We start from the raw sequence: 20,023 nt of genomic DNA, 5'->3' as shown, positions 1-20,023 counted from the left end.
GTGCAAAATATTCGTCGATTAATTACCGGTATGTTTATTTTTAGCATGTTACAATGGACACGCAAATTTCTTCACAAGAAACAAATTGTCGTGGAAGTGGACACGTTTCAAAGATTAATAACTTTAATTGAATATCAGACTGTCGTGCAGTAGGGGTTATTGTTAATCTACAATACAGAAAAGAGGAAGGAAAATCAGGATTATTTATGCACTTCCGTAATTCCGTCTTCGACGATCGACTTCGAGTCTGACTGATCAGCGCTGCCTCGACAGTCTCCATCACGCCTGAGCTGTCCCGGCGCCAGCCCTGCTCCGGGGTGCAGTGGGTCTTTAGCCGTTGGTGTATGTAGCCGGCTTACAATTTGAAAGAAGCCATTGGCATTGCCAGCCTGAGTGATCGAGTTAAGGTATTAACTTCAACCTTTTAAGGACGTTCCACAGCAGTTGAAGTAAAATCCATGTCATTTTCACGACGTTTTGCACATTGCACATCTTGAACTTCTTTAGCACTTTGTCTTTGTAATTGTATCCTTATATAATTATAAGGAGAATCTATTTATAATATATATTGATATTTGTTTGCTCAGTTTTAATTCAAGCCAAGGCAATTGATGTTGATGTTGTTTTAGTACGTACATGCAATTACGCCAATATCGGCCAGTTTACCTAATATTGTTGTTCAGTGGATAATATCTGGGTTTCTAACCTCAGGGTCAGGGGTTCAAATCCCACCATGGCACTCACATCCTTTAGCAAGGCGTTTATCTACATTTTCCACTCTCCATGCTTGAAATAGCACCTGATCATTGTAGCTGTACTATAGCCAGGATAATATTGGGTGATTTCAAGTTCAGTGTTGACCTTTTGGTGTTGGTGTTAGGTCAATTTTTACATGATTATAACACCAAAAATTACATGAAGATGGTCCCGAAAAGTCACTCACTAGTTGTTGAGATGTCAATCATGTGATCTGGATAAGTTTTCCAAAATCTGAATTAGTTTTGGAACTAGGGGAAGCAAACCAGATTTCAACACTAACACCAACACCAAGGCCAACACTGGACTTGAAATCACCCATTGTATGCAGTGCTTAGAAACAATGTATTCAGGGGGTACTACTGCAGGCTGAAAATAATCAGACAAACATAACACTGAAAATTTGATCGAAATCGGAAAAGGAATAACGAAGATGTGGCATAAAAGATTTGCATTATTCCAGCAAAACGGTTACAGTTAATAGTTATGTCCTCATGAATAATCAATGAACAAACTGATGATGTCATATTCCCACTTTTTCTTTTGTATTTTATTGTATGAAATTAGGTTTATTCATTTTTTTTTCCTAAAACAAGGATTAACAATTGATTTTAGTGCATTATTGCTGCAACTTCTTTATTGTAAGAGACGTATCATTCACACATACATATATGAAAAAATGAAACAATTATGATTTCATATTAGAAAAGGGAAAGTGGGGATGTGACATCATCAGCTCACCTAATGAATATTCATGATGATGTGCAAATATGACTATTTTCACAAAATATTGCTAAACTCTAAAATTCAATGACTTCATTTACAGAATTTTATGAAATTTTAAGCATTTTGCTCTGTGAATTTGACTCTATTTATTTACATAACGTATAAATATTTCATCCCGGAGTTCCCCTTTAAGTGCTATATAAATGGTGCATTATTATTATTATTATTATTAGTAGTAGTAGTAGTAGTAGTAGTAGTAGTAGTAGTAGTAGTATCATCATCATCCTGTTATATACATGAGCATGTAGATACAGTCCCTATACTACTTTTACAGTTTTATCAAGAAGAAGCTATTAAAGTCATTGTCAAATACATATACATTTTTTTCACTTCTGTGTTAGGAAATCATTTGGGAGATCATATTACCATGGCAACAGATGAAACGCCATTATGCAGCATTGATGAGCTGGAGGAGATCATGAAGAAAGGTTCCATCGTGATCGCATTACCACGCAACCCAATCAATGAAGTTTATTCCAATGTGTTTGTCGGTGGAGAGTAAGTGTTTTTGGTGACACCACATTTACTCCGGTCTTCATATCTCAGAGGGCATAGGGTTAGAGTTAGGATTTTAATTGAGTTTTCGGTTCAGAATAATGTAAAGATAATGATTAAGTTTTATTTAGTTTTGGAGGACGGAGGTTAGGTTTTATGTTTGGCTTTATGTGCAGGTTTTTCAATCGTAGTGTAGAGTGGCCGAATGTTCAATGATACACCTCTGGAAAAACAGTTGTATGCAAGGGTTGAATTTTGCCTTATTTAATATAATTGTTTATTATACACTTTGCTTTCCATACTTCTCTTCACTTCCCATTTCTATGCCTCTGTCACATACCTGTTTCTCTGTCACATACCTGACATTATTCTGGTGGCAGCGGTGGCATAGAAATGGGAAGTGAAGAGAAGTATGGAAAGCAAAGTGTATAATAAACAATTATATTAAATAAGGCAAAATTCAACCCTTACAGTAAGTAGCAATAGTTGCCAGAGCAAATGTCATGGAACGTTCCCCCGCCCCATTTGATCATGCCCTATACTGTGCGAGTTGAAAAAGAATACTTTATATCTCACAAATCACAAATTTAAGAAGAAAAATGTCATGAACACATAATTATTATATGGCATGCAAGATTTTCTTTTCCAAAGTGAAGTATTATTTTATACTGTGATGCAAAATTTGATTTGCGCTATATAGTAAGGCATGGCTTCAATAAATATATATCCAGATTCCCCCATTGTGTCATAGTCTTACATGAGATGCAGTAAAAGCCATTGCAAATAACAGTTGATACTGAAATAGTTTATTATTTCTGTTCATTACGGCATTGAAAAGGTGTTTTGCGATGGATTTTAATGCAACTCTTGTCGAATTATGACACCATTTACTTCTGGATTCATTGATTGCAGTCATGCCTTACTTTTGCACCAGTAAAAATTTACATCACAGCAAGGGATACCTCCTGATTTTTCAACCCATTTAAACCTATACAAATTAAATATGAAGTCAAGTTATTTCGGAAAAAATACTCTTTTGGGGTCATATATTATAATTATGTGTTCATGACATATTTCTTCTTTAATTGGGGATTAGTGAGGTGCATTTTTTTTACTCGCACTGTAGTATTTTTTTATAAGAATACACCATTTGTGTAATTTCATCCTTCTGTTTAGGTAACTCCCATAAGAGTTCAGCAAAGAACGGTTTTCTGCCTCACCAACGCCAAGCTGCTATGTAACCAATATATAATATTTTACGTCTAGGTTAATCAGTCATAGTGGCTCACCGTTATAGACGACAAAAATTACTCTTGGGCCATTTTTTGGTGAAAGTGGAGATTATGGCAGAGCTGGGATTTGAAATCACAACCGTTCAATTATTATGGGTCCAGTGCTCTAACCATCAGACCACACAACCGTCTCTCTATGTGCATGCTTGCTGTTGGGCGTCATTTTTTATTTTGGGGTTAGTTGTGCCTTTTGTGATCTCTCCTCTGACCATTCATAGGGATTTTAACATTGTACTGTATTGATTTGTATTCTATTATTGTTATGCTTGTACTCTTTTTTTTTTTTTGGGGGGGGGGGGCAGGGTTAAAATCAAATACTTCAAAAATTTGCGATCATAGTACTTAAAGAAAAGGTTTCCACCGTGTTGTGAACAGAAGTTCGTATTCATATTCAGATATTTTTATTGTCCATAATGCGATTGGTACAAATGAAAATTCAATTTGTTCGCACAAAATAATTTAGAATGTCTCATGATACACACAAAGATTGCGTGATACATACATGTATATAACCTGGTCCTTGCTTGTACCCAATTCTCATTTTGTTTCAAGCTGTTCATTTATTATAATCTCATATTGAGAATAACCTAATGTGTTGTTACACAAATTAACTAAGAGGTATGCAATGTTTTGTTTACTTTTGTATTGCACACTGCAAATCTTATGAAATGTTGGACTGATTTCTATTTTATCCTTGCCATTCAGGTCATCCGCAACAGACAAGCAGAGGCTAAAGTCATTAGGGATCACCCATGTTCTTAACTGTGCTCATGGTAGGAAGTTCTTTCATGTGGACACGGATCAATCGTTTTATGATGTAAGCTCTTCAAACTATCATAAACTACCACTTTTTGGCTATGTTTATATCCCTATATATTTTTTTTGACTGGTGGGGTAAGTTTTGAGGCTAGAATTTTATAATTTTATTAATAGGGAAACTATAAATTACAAGCTCTGCTTTTTAAATAGTTTGCCCTTCATATTCTCATCTTATTGATATATCTGTCTCCAATCCAAACGTTCGATTGTATAACATTTGTCTGATTTATTATGAATTATGGTGATGTATTGTATTATTTTGTTATCAATGATTTACTGTCTTTCGATGGACGTTACATTGTATTTGATATTTTATGAGATATGAAAATAAACCAACCTGAACTGAACTGAGAATGATCAAAATAATTTTTGATTCAAATCAGAAAATCACTTGAAATTGTGCGATGGTCGTAAATAATGTAGACCTAGAAATTGTGGCCCGTAGCCACCTGTGATGGCCACTAAAAATTGTAGAATAATCGAACAATGATTGTAGCAAACTAGGGGGGATAGGGGGACTTGCATGGGTACGCATGGGATTATCGACAAATTCCATGAACAAGAAAAATGAGAAAAGGAAAAAAAAGAAAAAGAGGTGGAATATATCTCCTTAAGGACGTTCCACAGTTAAAATGAAATCCATGTCATTTTCACCAAACTTTGCACATAGATACTTTAGAACCTGAATATTCGAAATATGCAAAAATTAACATAGGTCCATGTGCTTGATTTTTTGCTATGGAGCTTCAAAGTTCACCCGAATGAATGTTCTTACGGATTGCGCATTCAAAAGAATTTGGCATTTTTAGACCTCGCAAGATCACTACAATGAGTTTAAACCTCTATTACTCAGTCAAAATACATGAAAAAGTCATCAAATTTCGCAAGAGAGTTAATAAGTGTTTCGTTAGAATGGAGAATCTATTTATAGTGCTATTTGTTTGCAATTTTAAGTCTAACAGCACTGTCAGTTCTTAAAAATGGCGTAAAACATAACAAAAACCCAAATCTCAAAAAAGTGAAATTTCAATAACAAACTACAAAAGTACAATAAACACTGCACTTTATTCAAAATCCATGTCATTTTCACCAAAATTTGCAAAGTTGTAGAGGAAGGTATACCGAAGAGGTGCAAACATTAAAAAATAGGGCTTCATGTGCTTGTTTTCAAACTATCAGCATTTTCATTAGAGCAAATGTGCTTTTTAAAACACCAAAAATGCTCCAAATGCTTTGTATCTATGAGAAGAAAAAATCTAAACCACTCTACCATTTATTCAAACTCGGGGTCATATTCGTGATTTTTGGCAGCACTGCAGAGTAAAGTATTTTAAAATTGTAGAGATGTTTTTTTAAATGGTCCATAGAATAATTTAAGTTTTTTAGCTTCATAAACTAACGCATCGGATCTGCAGTTAGAGTGCAGATGATGAGAAAAATCAGTTCATACCCACAGCTAATTAATCACCTGTTCATCCATTGTGACGTCAGCGCGCAGAGTGTAAAATATGCGCAGATCATAATGCGCACAAACATAACTGTGGAACGTGCTTAATATTATGTCAAAATTTGTCCCAAACTTATTTTTTTAATTAAGCAGGTCGAAAATTGCCCATGCTCGCTTTGCTCACTCGCAACTTTTTGAAAAAAATTTGCCTATCTGGCCCCCTCAATATTTTTGGTTCATTGCACATCTTGGAGAAATACTGCTCACTCTAAATCGATGCATATAAATTAATTTATGCGCCTTGTTTTAAATATGTACATTATTGCATGGGTGTAGTGCTTTGCTTGTTCAATAGGGGGTGAGTCAGGACGGACATTCATGATTTGTGCCATTTTCTTGAAAATATAACCATAAGATGTGCATAAAATCCGGAGGGGGGCATCACTTGGTCTCCACAAAACACCTCCCCCCATGCACCTACTATCAAGAAGCTCATCAAATTGCCAATTTGAGATATGTACCTCTCGAGTTTGCAATGTGACGAGTAAAGAAGGGGGAATGGGTCATTAGAGGTCGATATACTTTCCAATGAAGTGAAGTGAAAATAGAGAAAAGAATAGGAGTCTGGTGTTCTACTTCTTCAACTGCCTCCTTCAGAACTGAAGATTCTTGTAGTATTTTACTCCTGGGGACTGATAGTTGCAAGAGTCTTCGCTTTATCATTCTTTCTGATGGCCAGGGTGTTTTCCAACTGCTTTCAAACCTGCAAGCGGGTGCACTCATGCAAATTAAATGACAGTATCAGTTTTGTAGGGACTCGAAACCTACTTCAAGATCAGGGGCCCGTCTTACAAAGAGTTGCGATTGATCTGATCAATCGCAACTATGGAAAGCCAGCAAAGTCAACATATAAAATGCATGTTTGTTTTAAAAAAATTATAGATTTGAATGTATATCCATAATTTCATTGATTTCTTGACAATTTGGTGTGTTCTCCTTTGTTTACAATTGACATTTTGCAAATTTCCTGCAGAAAAAATTATGACACTGATGGATTTCCATAGAGTTACGATTGATTGGATCAATCGTAACTCTTTGTAAGACGGGGCCCTGATGATCTTTAACAATTTAGTCAAAACAGGCACTTTTCACCGACTGAGCCATACAGCCTTTTTAGCATCTTTCACCTGTACGTGTTACTCTTTGTTCCTATAGGATTTGAAGATCAAGTTTCAGGGTTTAGGGGTGTCGGACTTCCCCCAATCAAATATCAGGAAACATTTTGAGACAGCTTTCAAGTTTATTGATGAGGCATTACATCAGGAAAATGGTAAGGAATACTTGTTTGCCTGAGGTTGGTGTCACAAAGCTGTTTGTAAGTTAAGCATGAATTTATGCACAACTTTATGGATGGCTTGTGACAATTTCAAATGCTTAAGGTGATACGTCACCTTATACATATTTTTTCAATATGATGATGCGTTATGTACCGCATGCAAATGAAATTTAAATTGGGAGTGAACTGTGTTTGGTCTCTCATTGACTGTGTGTTATAAATACATAGTCTTAAAATATACGTTTTCAGATACCTACTAATACTACACAGAATAAATTGACCTATCTAATTGTATTTGTGTAGAGAAACTAAAATGTTTTGAGAGGAAAAGTAATTGTTTTGCTACTACATGTAGGTATAACATAATTATTGCATTATAAATGGATTGAGTAGTTGATTAGCATGTTATCATTCAAGTGGGTCTATATTACTAGACTACGCTAGCATTATGACTCAGGAAACAAGCCAGGTATGAGTAGTCGAGGACTCAAGATGGCGCTATTGGTTTGTATCTGCTTTAAGTGTGACTCCACGTCACACTTGCATCTTTTTGAAACTCCCCCCCCCAAAAAAAAAAAAAAAACACCTCACAGTCACATATTGTTTGCTGACCCCAGGCTTTGAGTAAAAATCCCTTTACAGAGAATTGTTTCCTATAAAGATCCAAAACAAATTTCCCGAAACTGAATCCCAATTTCCCCGAAAGACATTTCCTGGAATTTCAAGTTTGATTTTTTACATAAAATCAGACAATAATACAGCAATCCTAAACTTTGTCCATGCAGGTGACCAAAATCAAGGAATTTAACCTTTTTTGGTTCATGCACTTTTTAAGAATAGAAACAGAAAATTTTGAGCTACGTATGAACTATGAGGCAAACAATTCTCTAGATATAACATCAATATTGAGTTTTGATAATTGTTATTTAATTGTAATTTTAGGATTTAAAAAAATATTTTTTTCATTTCCCGAGCCTTAGTTTCCTGGAAAAGGTCAACATTTCTCAAAATTTCATGAATTTGTCAAGAAGTGGAAACACTGATACACGGAGACATCTTTTGGGGAATTACTTAATGTCTATTAGTCATAAATCTTGATATGAAATGGTTTGACCGTTATATCGTAACAGTGTTAAATTCCCAATGTAAGTACGACAACAGTCCCTCTTTCAAAAAAAGTTTGGCATTTCTGTTTCTTTCTTTTTCATTGTTTCCTTCCACTTTTATTAGGCAAGGTATTGGTTCACTGTGTCCAGGGTTTTAGCCGGTCAGCTACGATAGCCATAGCCTACCTCATGGTCAGGGACAAGATGACCGCTCAAGACGCCGCTCGAACGGTCAGAGCGAACAGAGAGATCGGACCTAATAAGGGGTTTCTGAAACAGCTGTGCGACCTCAATGAAGAATTACAGAGAGACAAGAAAGAATGAATATATATGTTTTTTGCAACCAGCTACTGCAGATAAAGGACATTGATCACCAAGACATATAACAAGGCCTGTTTATAAGCTATAGTGTCATAGAAGTAAGCTCCTGAGGTTTAGAAAATCTGTCTTGTGAGTTTGATTGCTTGTCAGTGATGTATCTGCAAGCACCAGATGATCAACCCAAAATGTTCCATCTCTATTATGATCAAGGTACTAAAAGCCAATTTATATACCAGACCTGCCAACCTTCTACAAAAAAAAGTATTATTAGAAGAAAAAAAAAAGTATTTTTGACAAAAAAGAGTATTGTTAACATTTTGTCTCAACGTACCAATCACCAGCCTTTTGTAGTGAGATTGGTGAAAAAAAACATGTGAAATGAGTAATGACTCTGCTTGAAAACTTGATAATTCACCCTTTTAAACATGTGCTTGTAGGCAAGAATTTATTGTGTTACTTACAGTTACTGACCTGACAGTATACAAATAGCGAATAGGCAAGAGTGCGATGGTGCGAGATTTTGCATGAGGTGAAAGAAAGATGCTCTATTCAACGAGGCGTGAGCCGAGTTGAATAGAGCGTTTCTTTCTTTCACCGAATGCAAAATCTTGCATCATTGCACGAATAAGAATATTCGCTATTTGTGTTGTACAACGCCTCTGAATTTAGCGAAAATATGAAAAAACAAAGAGTTTATCCCTATAGTAATCTATGAAAAGGGAGCAAAAATACCGAAAGCAGAAAGCAAAATCCCACAAGCGCACATAACCTTGGGCAGCCTTGCGCATTTAGCCAGCTGGCTTATACGCGTATTGTTCATTTCAGTATCGAGCGCAATGAATTAAATCGTATTGTGACGTCACCTCCTAAAGCCGTGCAACGGTACATTTTGGATGGTACGTCTTTTGTGCAACGGTACGAATGTTTGACATTCAGCCTCCCATTTGCTCGCGTACAACAAGCTAAGTAGGCGTTGTACAATGATTTTTACCGGTCTGGGACTGTCGGACCGGCGCTAGTGTCACGCGCTCTGTATAATACATACTCCATGATCGTAAATTTTAAAAAGAAGTAAAAAAATCATACAAAAAAGTATTGGTGTATTCATAGCAAACAAGAGGAACAAATACTCTAAAAATGGAACGGTTGGCATGTCTGCAATATATATACCGTCTTTTGGAACTTCTAACATCCCAGATGACAGGAAGTGACCGATTTGGCTGGAACATTGGGTCTTTCTGGCCCTCTTTTTGTTTGCCTCGATCATGTCAGTTTCCACTATCTCTTCCTCACAAGGAAATGAAACACTGCTTTCTCAACTTGAAAATCATCTTTAAGATGCACAGACAGATTGGGTGATTTCAAGTCCGGTGTTGGCCTTGGTGTTGAAATTTTGATTGCTTCCCCTTGCTCCAAAACTTACTCAGAGTTTGTAAAACTGATCCAGATCATCTTATTAACATCTCAACAACTAGTGAGTGACTTTTCGGGACCATCTTCATTTTATGTTTGGTGTTATAATCGTGTAAAAATTGACCTAACACCAACACCAAAAGGTCAACACCGAACTTGAAATCACCCATTCTCTATAATCTCAGCCTCTGATACCCTGTTGACCTTGCAAAGATCCATGCGGAAAGACCCAATGGTCCTGTCAAATGTTAGAGGTTCAAAGTGATGGTAGATTGGCTTTTGCCTTGATGATAATAGAGATGGAACATTTTGGGTCGATCATCTGGGTGCAGTCTTGCAAAGAGGTACGTTTCATTCGATCAATCGTAACTCTATGGAAATCCATCAGTGTCATCAATTTTTCTATGTTAGGAAATATGAAAAATGTCCTTAATTGTAAACAAAGGAGAACACACCAAATTGTCAAGAAATCAATGAATTTATGGATATACATGTACATTCATATCTATAAATTTGTTTAACAAACATGTATTTTATATGTTGACTTTTCTTTGTAAGACAGGCCCCTGATGCGTGCAGGTACGGTATATGAGCATGGGACGTTTTTACATGGAAGCAGAGTTTTATTTAAAGATATTGAAGATATATTTTGTCAAATATGCTAAATCAGGGGGCGGAGAGAGGTAATTATCATTAACAATGGCTGATAGTCAACCCCACATGGTGGCATTAAGCTATTCTGGTATGCATAAGCAGATAGCCTGACCCCATAAACACAGCGTTAAGACACCATAACTAGGTTAAAAAGAAACAACAGAAGAAGATATGTCTGAATATGCAATGTACATATGATATACATGTGATGTTTATGTGCAATATATGTTACATCATGTACAAAAAGCAATCTAATTCACATGACAGATAATTATGTCATATCTACATGTAATTCTAATCCTTGGGAGCTTTAATACTTCTGTGACACTATAGTTCCTATACAAGCCTTGTCATATGTCATGGTGGTCAATGCATGGATATATGCAGTGTAGTATGTACAGTACATTGTATACCGTATAAACCCTATGGATAAATTATATTTTGTTATTTGATAATATATTTTGCAAATATCCATAAACCCCAATTTAGACTATCAAAGCTGATTACTACTGTTCAACTTGTATCTTCTAATATCTAAGAACTACAAGACCAAGAAACCTACTTTTTGGCTGAAAAGGGGTCTAAAATTGGTAAATTTAGGTAAAATCACCTTTTTACACTACAAATATGGTCTAAAAGTACTAATTTAAAAAAAATTGACTACAACCAAGAACATATGAATAGACACCAACATCAGAGAAAAGGACCACCAAATAAAGAAGTTGTGGCCAAAAATGTGATTTTGGCGGCCATTTTTTAATTCTGGCTCAGCACACTTTTTTTCTCAGAAGTCGGACCCAAGACAAAAATATTGTCATTTAAGTACAGTGTTTATTGATAATAACTTCAATCATGTACAGTACGTTAGGAGTAATGATTTATCAGGTACGTGTATAGTAATGCATAGCAGACTTAGCAGTATATTTCAATTCTGAATATATGAAAATATACATGGCAATGTATGTAAATGTATCAAATCATGCTCATATGAAAATGATATTGGATCATATGATGAATGTATGAGCTTGCCTATATTTGAATATGCTTTATATATATTTATATATATATATATATATATATATTGGGTATTATTGATTTTTGTGTAACTAATCACATTGAATATGAACACATGGATCAGGACTGTTAGTTACCATAAAAGAAAAGAAAATGCATCATACAATTTTGTAAACGGAAATTCATCCCCCAAAATATGAAATAGATCATAAACAACGAAGCTGAAATAAATAGCTGAACTATCACACTCTGACTGAATGTATATAAGCACATTGTGTTGTACTCACTGGAATATATACACATATGAATATCTAAACATATGAATGTATTATAAACATGTATGAGTATATATGAATATATGAAAATTTGGATATATGAACATATGAATATATATGTATGAATATGATTATATGAATACATGAAATATATGAATATGTACACATGAATATATAATTACATGAATATAAATATACATTCCTCTGCACAATGTGACGACATATTAGCCTGTACTTAACTGGAGCAATGTACTCGGTATGTGACCTTTTGTGTATATAAAAGAATGTGTAGTAATTATTTTATAGAATGTATATGAGTACTGTATTAAGTCTGAAGACTATCAGCCTCAAGGCTAGAAATTAGAAATTTATTTTTATACATACTTTAATAGAGTGTATATGTTTTTTGAAACATAGTGTTATATATTCATGATTTTATGCTTTATTCAGAATATGTTAAATGTGTGTAGACTGAGCACTATTTCGTCTTTCGGTAAGACGTTTTATATGAGTCTGTATTATACTCACTATATTGTTTATATCAATTGTGCATACTTTTATGGTATGAATGTAGATTTTCATAACAAAGTATTAAGTTTTAACTTGAAAGACAGAGAACTTCATGTTTTTAATGAATTTCGAAGTTGTAATAATTGTAGCTGGGGTTATATCACACTGTCTCTAGAGGATACTATGTGCAATTCCCCAGGCTTTAATTGCTGAACAGGTATTTAGGCAAAATGAGTTTTTAGAAAATGTGATTCATATATATACTACCTTTCCCAATCGTAGATTAACTTCTAATTTACAAGTCATTTTAGACCTTATTATCAGACTTTTGCTTGTTTTCGGCGCATTTTGGGCTGTTTCAAGCCAACTCGGAATACTTTGGACACTGATAGTTTAAAATCGAGCTCAAGGACCCCATATTTTTAATGATTTAATGTCTTTAGAATATATTCCTCTACAAATCTAGAGAGTATGATGAAAATGACATGGATTTTCAATGTTTGGGAGCAAGACTACGGAACCCTTCGCATTTTAGACGGTATTATCTTACATAGAGTTGTGATTGATCAAGTAAACCTCATCTAAATGAAAATCCATCATTGTCAAAATTATTTTCCTACAGGACATTTGCACATTGTCCTTTTTAAACAGAGGGGAAGCTTACTGAATTATCAAGAAAGCTATTAATGTAAGAGTATGCACGATGATATGAAAACATTTTGAACAATTCTGAAGTTTAGATGTTGATGTTCCTGGCTTTCCATAGGCGAGGTAGATCATATTATTCGCAAGTCTTCGTAAGATGGGCCCAGGTTCGTAAAGTGGTTCTTTTACAGATTGCAGTACCAGGCAAGCTTACATTGTATCCCTGTAAAAACTCAATAATTGAAATTAATGAGATCGAGAATGAAGAGGGCCTCTTCTGAAAGTCGTCAACTTTTGCACATTGACACGGCCATTGACAAAAGACTAGGGCCCGTATTCTGACGTCGGGTTTAACTTAAACTCAGGTTTAAAGTTGTGGTTTAAGTAAATCACTAACATGAGAGATATCATACTTCAGCTCATTTGGCTCTCAAATCATTCATAATTGTCTCGGAAGTATGAATAGATGTTTGTCTTCACCATCAATGAATCAGGAAAGAGCACAGTAAACATAAGAAACATACAACTTCATAAAAATTTTGATACTTTTGGCTTCCCATACTTAAACCACAACTTTAAACCTGAGTTTAAGTTAAACCCGACTTCAGAATACGGGCCCAAGAGGTTGATTGACGTTGGCTCTGGCGACAATTGCTCCGATGGAAAATCTGCATGTTACGCAACACATAAAAACGATCCTTCAACACCAAATAAACACTAATCTTTATCTTAACATTATTCTGATCGACTCCACATTTGATCTCATTTATTTTTGCTCAATTTGTCAAGAATGATTGTTTTGTTCATTTTTTAATTGAGAAATGCAGGATTATTCATAATATATATGTTATTTAAAAAAAATTGTCATTATCAAAGAAAACGACAACAAATTGTCCACTCATGATTGGTATTCATGAACGAATCAGATGATAGCCAATAAGCTTAATATGGACAATGTAATAAGAGCTTTAGCAGTTGTAAATTAACATAGACTACAATGGTTACTTTGAGATTACCAGGCAAGCTTACATTTCTTTATATCTTTTGTTTAAGTGATTGAGTTCCTATCCAGGTGGAAAAAAAGAGAATAGACCATTTTGCAAAAACTTCTTTGTATAATCATTAAAAAGTGCGATATGTGACAAAGTCTAAACCTGCATTTGACCAAGGAGGTAGGTGATATCTCCTTGATTTTACAAAGTGCATGCCTGACATAGGGGCCGCGGAAGCCGTTGGGGGGGGGGGGGCTGGGGGGTTTCAGCCCCCACTTTTTTTCCAAAACAATTTACAAAAACGTAAAAATGAACATATGATTGTTATTTTGGCACAGTCAGCCCCCACACTTTTGGCTCAGCCCCCGCCCCCCCTCCGTTCCCCACTTTGAAAACCGTTCCGCGGCCCCTGTGACATACTTTTCAGCTTGCTGCTTTGAACATGGATCAAATGATTTTGTGTACTCCTTCTCATTTCAAACATCCTTAATATAGTTGATTGACAAAAGTGTATAGCCATCTAACACTGATTTTAGGGAGGGCAAGTTCTGAATTTCCTTTTCTCAAAATGGGGAAGAAATATTACCTTTTGGAACTCTTTGACTGGCGAAAGGATTATTAGGGCTGTTTTACTGTTTCAAATGATGAATTTGATCGCGTCAGGAGATATGCCTTCATGAAGCTGATTTGATTCTTGTTTTTCATTTCATTCAGTATTAATGACGTCATAATAAATAATAATGATATATGATTTGAATTGAACTCACTTTTATTCCTTTGTTTTAATTGCCCCGGTCGGCCCTGTATATCATAATATTATTACCCTTCTCTAATCTAAATGCTGAGCGCCTAGCAAGAAGGTAGAATGTCCCATTTTTATACTAGTCTTTGGTAAGACTCGGCCGAGGATCGAACCCACGACCTCCCGTTCATGAGGCGGGCGCTCTACCATCCAGCCAATGGCACCATGCCAGGTCCTGATATACCCAGGACCAAAATCCAGTTAAAACCAATTAGGGCAAAACCAATTGAAACCAGTTGGCCAACTGGTTTCAATAGGGAAATTGGAACAACTGGTTCCAATTGAAAACCAGTTGCAAATTGGTTCCAGTTAAAACCAATTGGTTCCAATTGAAAACCAGTTGCCAATTGGTTCCAGTTAAAACCAATTGGGCAACTGGAACCAGTTGGCAAGGTGCAGTTGTTCCAATTTCCCTATTAAAACCAATTGAATCCAATAGGAGGCAACTGGTTTCAATTGGTTCCAGTTGAAACCAATTGGAGGCAACTGGTTTCAACTGGAACCAGTTGAAAGCAATTGGTTTCCAACTGGATCCAATTGGAACTAATTGGAATGAACTTAATTAGTTACAAATTAATTAGCATTTGCACTAACTATTGCTCATTTGCCAACCAGCGGCGTAACAGGGGTCGGTGGCCAGGGGGGGCAAGAGCCAAAAATTTCCCGGTCATATCATGGTATAAAAAAGAGTTGCAAGCGAGCGAAGCAAGCGAGCAAAAATTTAGACCTTTTTGATACAAAAATCCATTTTTGTGATAGATTTTGACATGATATCCAGAGAATAATATATTCTCTCTTTGGATTCCCTTTTTTTGTGGTCTGTACCGAGCGAGCGAAGCGAGCAAGAAAAAAATCACCTTTTCATGAGAATCTAACTTTGAGTTATTTTTTTACATTATATTCAGTAAATAAAATCATATTCTACACTTTTCCTTTGCTTATCTTTCCTCCTTTTTTTATATTTGTTCTTGTTTGTAGAAATTTTTGGGGACATGGCTCAACCCTTCCATACGCAGTGCTGTGCGGTTGGGGTCCGGGGCGGAGCGCCCGGAACTTCTTGATATCAAAGCCATTTAAACCTCGCAGATTGCCGCTATTTTAATCAAATCGCGGGCATATATACAGAATATAGCTTTTACACAACACATTTATTCAACCCAGTTACGTAATGAAGCAAATATTTTGAGGGGGCAAAACATAGCAATGTGGGAAAAAATTTGTAAAAAGTTGCCAGCGTGCAAAGCGAGCTGGAAAAAAAAAACCTATTGAAATTGAATTCTAGTTATGTGATAGATTTTTCCATTATATTCAGCAAATAACACATTTCATTGTTTCCATTAATTTCATTATACGTTGTCTCCTATTATTTTTTTTTTTCCTTTTGGATGTGGAACCAAGACCCCCTCCCGCGCCTGTATGTCAGTGATTGAACGGGGGGGGGGGGCGTTATAGAGCCATTTGAAGGTTTAGCTTATTTGCATAAAATTTAGCAAGCTTATAGCAAAATGTTGTTTGCAGTCCATCTTTCTTCCCGCTCTTTAATTTCAATCATCGGCAGCCCGGTCGTGTTATTATTTTGTTTTTCTTGTCCCTTTTCTTTGTTTTCCAATTTAGCTTTCGACTATAATTACATTCTACTTTCGTTTCCCGTTATTATTTGCCATTTTGTCATCTTTTAATTTATTTCCCACCGTGCTATTGCATTACATAGGCCTATTTCAGAATGATTTGTTCTTTCTCAATTGTTCTTCTTCGTACATTTTCCCGCTTTCCTTCCTTTTCCATTAAAAAAAAAGTTTTTTCTTTGTTTTCTTTTCACTTTTCCCTTTCCCTTTCCTTTTCCTCCTTTCCTTTTCCCCTTTCCTTCCCCTTTCCCTTTCTTTTTCCCTCCTTTTTTTTCCTTTTCCCTCCTTTTTTCTTTTTCCCGTTTTTCTTTTATTTTCCCGGTAAAAAACCGCCAGGGGGGGCAACTTGCCCCCCTGCCCCCCCGCCTGTTACGCCACTGTTGCCAACACAGAAGTAGTATTATATGTCTATTAATACCAATGTAAAGGGCATTGATAAAATACAGACTTTCATATGTATATATTATATGGAAGATCTTCAAATATATGTATTTTTATTTGATGTAATTTGGTAACAGTTAGTGGTGTACTAATTACCCTTTAATCTGTTTTAATTATAATCTATAACATTTATGAACATGGTTTTCACTGCTAAGTATTCTAAATACTTATCTTTAAAAAGTGTGGCAGTTACCCAATTGGTACCAGTTAGGATTTCCAGTTACACAATTGCATGGTTCAAGTTAGGATTTCCAGTTACCCAACTGGTTCCAGTTAGAAATCATTTCCAGTTGCCCAACTGGTCCCAGTTAGGATTTCCAGTTGCCCAACTGGTTCCAGTTAGAAATCATTTCCAATTGGAAGTCATTTCCAGTTACCCAACTGGTTCCAGTTAGGATTTCCAGTTACCCAACTGGTTCCAGTTAGAAATCATTTCCAGTTGGAAGTCATTTCCAGTTACCCAACTGGTTCCAGTTAGGATTTCCAGTTGCCCAACTGGTTCCAGTTAGGATTTCCAGTTGCCCAACTGGTTCCAGTTAGGATTTCCAGTTGCCCAACTGGTTCCAGTTGGGATTTCCAGTTACTCAACTGGTTCCAGTTAGAAATAATTTCCAATTGGAAGTCATTTCCAGTTACCCAACTGGTTCCAGTTAGGATTTCCAGTTGCCCAACTGGTTCCAGTTAGGATTTCCAGTTGCCCAACTGGTTCCAGTTGGGATTTCCAGTTACTCAACTGGTTCCAGTTAGAAATAATTTCCAATTGGAAGTCATTTCCAGTTACCCAACTGGTTCCAGTTAGGATTTCCAGTTGCCCAACTGGTTTCAATTGGTTTCAACTGGAAATTGTTAAATTCCAGTTAAAACCAATTGAAACCAGTTAAAACCAATTGAAACCAGTTGGAAATCCAACTGGTTTCAATTGGATTTTGGTCCTGGGGACTCAGATAACTCTTCGGACATCAAGTTGTCGCTCTCAACCATGAAGTAGACCCGGGGGCGGTAGCTAGAGCAGTTTCCTAACTGAAGTGGTTACACTGGGACCTGGGTAAATAAAACGTTATCACGAACGATGGGCAGGAGTGCCGTCCTGAATTAATGCCTGTACACCCCTCGAAACTGTCTCTAAAAATGTTGGTCCAACTCTACATATCCCCTTATTAATCATCTGCAAGTACATTCGCCCATTTACACTCCTTTGGGAGAAAAAGGGTACAATCAGAGGATTGTTGCCAGATTAGGAACTAAATATTTCAGAGTATTTACACCCGGGGGGGGGGGGGGGGCACTCAGTATATAATGCATAGTGGGCCGGTATGTGCCGCGGAGGGGACCCCCATTTTTACACTCAAATTTCCGTTCCAAGGCATAGCATTTTTGTCTTATTGAGACAAAGAACAAAGAAAGCCGCTCCATTGCAAAGCATAGAATTTTCTTCTTATCGAGGAAAAAGAAGAAAGAAATCCGCTCCAAAGCCTCGCATATTTTGCGTTACGCCGTTCCGGCCGTATTGATAAGCCGCAATTTTGGTGAAAAGCGGCCGCAAAGCGCTGTCCGACCATCGCCTCTGCGCTAGCGCACGTATGCCCGTTCCATAGGGATAAATACGCACTCACGCGAAGGCGACCCGTTCCAAGGACCCCCGTTTTCACAAACATTTGTAGTTCCGAAGCCCGTTCCGAGGACCCTCCTTTTTACAATAAGCCCGCTCCAAGGCCCCCGTTTTTTGTCTCGCCCGCGGCACAGACCTACTACTTTTTTGGTCGCGAGTGCCCCCCCGGGATTTACACCAGCCGCTGTCCTTTCATCAAATTTTTAAAACTTGAAAGATTGGTATCTGCACCTGTTGTCTTCAACATCGATTAATTCGTGACACAAATAAGAATGGAAAACGGTTGAATATCCAGGCAGAATAATTTCACTAAATCGAATAAGATTCGAATATCAGCCCTCGAGACTTGGATTACCTTTTTTCTGACTGTAATTATATTGATAGTTTTCATAATGCTACTGATAATTCGTAACTCATAATCCATACCATAAGAGAATGTTTATGAAATATTTGAACTTACACGTAGGAGAAAAATAGATAAAGCAAATGTTATCTATCATTTTTTATTATGGGAGAAAATGCGATGAAACAACTATGACATTTATCAGAAAATTCGTAAACACCAAGAACTGATAAAATTAACTCAAAGAAAAGTTATTTTGCAATCTACTTTATTTGATTGAAAGTAACTTTGATAGGATCGAAATAATGATTAATTACTTTCTGACTTTTGAAACAAGCCCCGAATGGCTAACTGTATTATATCAAAGATTACATTTGAAATCAAATTGAAAAGACTTGATTTACGTACGTGATGTAAGTGTGAATTACAGATGAATAGGATTATTTATTACTTCTACAAGGTGTATTACTAGCATTGGACAAGATAAAGTAAGGTATTCATCATTATCACTTTAACAACATTAATTTAGTAGTAACAGTAGTAGTAGTAGCGGTTGTTGTCAGAGGCGTCGATCATGGGGGGCTGGGGGGGGGGGGGCAACCGCCCCACCAATGAAAATATTGGGGGGCAAACATCGTTTTGCCCCCCCAATAATTCCGCATGTGCAAAAAATAAAATAAGATTGTAATGTTACACAGAAATCAGCAAGCGAGATTGTGATACACAACTCGTTCTTCATCTAAAATCGTGCTCAAAATGTCCGGTTTTCAGATTAGAATATAAAAAAGTTTCAGCTGGCGCTTCGCGCTCGCATCATTTCTGTACCAAAACCCATACTTTTCATGATTGAATAGGTGAATAGAATGTCCCGTTTTCAGTTCTATACCTCAAAAGAACTCCCACTTCGATTTGCAATAATCTTTTGTTGGATATATTTCTTGCTCTTTATTAAAAACGTCAATTAAACTTTTTTTTTTAAAGATCAAAATATCAAAATTTTCAGCTCGCGCTTCGCGCTTGCATCTATTATTTTTTAAACTTTTTTAAATTTAATTTGTTGGTGAGATGTGTGTGTGTGTGTGTGTGTATATATATATATATATAATCTATATATATATACATATAGGCATATGTGTGTGTGTGTGTGTTTGAGTCTGTTTGTTTTGTGTGATCGAGCGCCTTTGGAAAGTTGATTCATGATTTTGCCCCCCCCCCCATCTGATAAATGGATCGACGCCCCTGGTTGTTGTTAATTTTGTAGGTCGGAGTGATAGTGGAAACTCTTTGAGAAAAGGAAATTTTGTTGGAAGAAAATTTGATATTGACAAATGCAACTTCTCGT

At 36.2% G+C, this 20,023-nt stretch overlaps 1 protein-coding gene across 2 annotated transcripts; it reads left to right on the top strand.

The window, feature by feature from the left end:
- LOC129262925 (dual specificity protein phosphatase 3-like) lies at window positions 1-10,528 on the top strand. Of its 2 annotated transcripts, XR_010293887.1 has the most exons (6): window positions 1-407; window positions 1,884-2,040; window positions 4,035-4,146; window positions 6,811-6,925; window positions 8,162-8,835; window positions 9,329-9,467. XR_010293887.1 is itself a non-coding variant. In XM_064100945.1 (5 exons), exons 2-5 carry the CDS (start codon window positions 1,910-1,912, stop codon window positions 8,359-8,361), a joined length of 558 nt encoding a protein of 185 aa, XP_063957015.1. In that variant the 5' UTR covers window positions 1-407; window positions 1,884-1,909; the 3' UTR covers window positions 8,362-10,528. The 2 variants fall into 2 exon arrangements, 1 of the variants encoding a protein (XP_063957015.1); XM_064100945.1 differs by having other exon boundaries at window positions 8,162-10,528.
- Window positions 10,529-20,023: the final 9,495 nt, after the last annotated feature.

The sequence above is a fragment of the Lytechinus pictus genome, chromosome 6 (assembly GCF_037042905.1).
Source record: "Lytechinus pictus isolate F3 Inbred chromosome 6, Lp3.0, whole genome shotgun sequence".
In the NCBI taxonomy this organism is placed as follows: Eukaryota; Metazoa; Echinodermata; class Echinoidea; order Temnopleuroida; family Toxopneustidae; genus Lytechinus; species Lytechinus pictus.
This window is presented reverse-complemented; position numbering and strand designations above follow the sequence as displayed.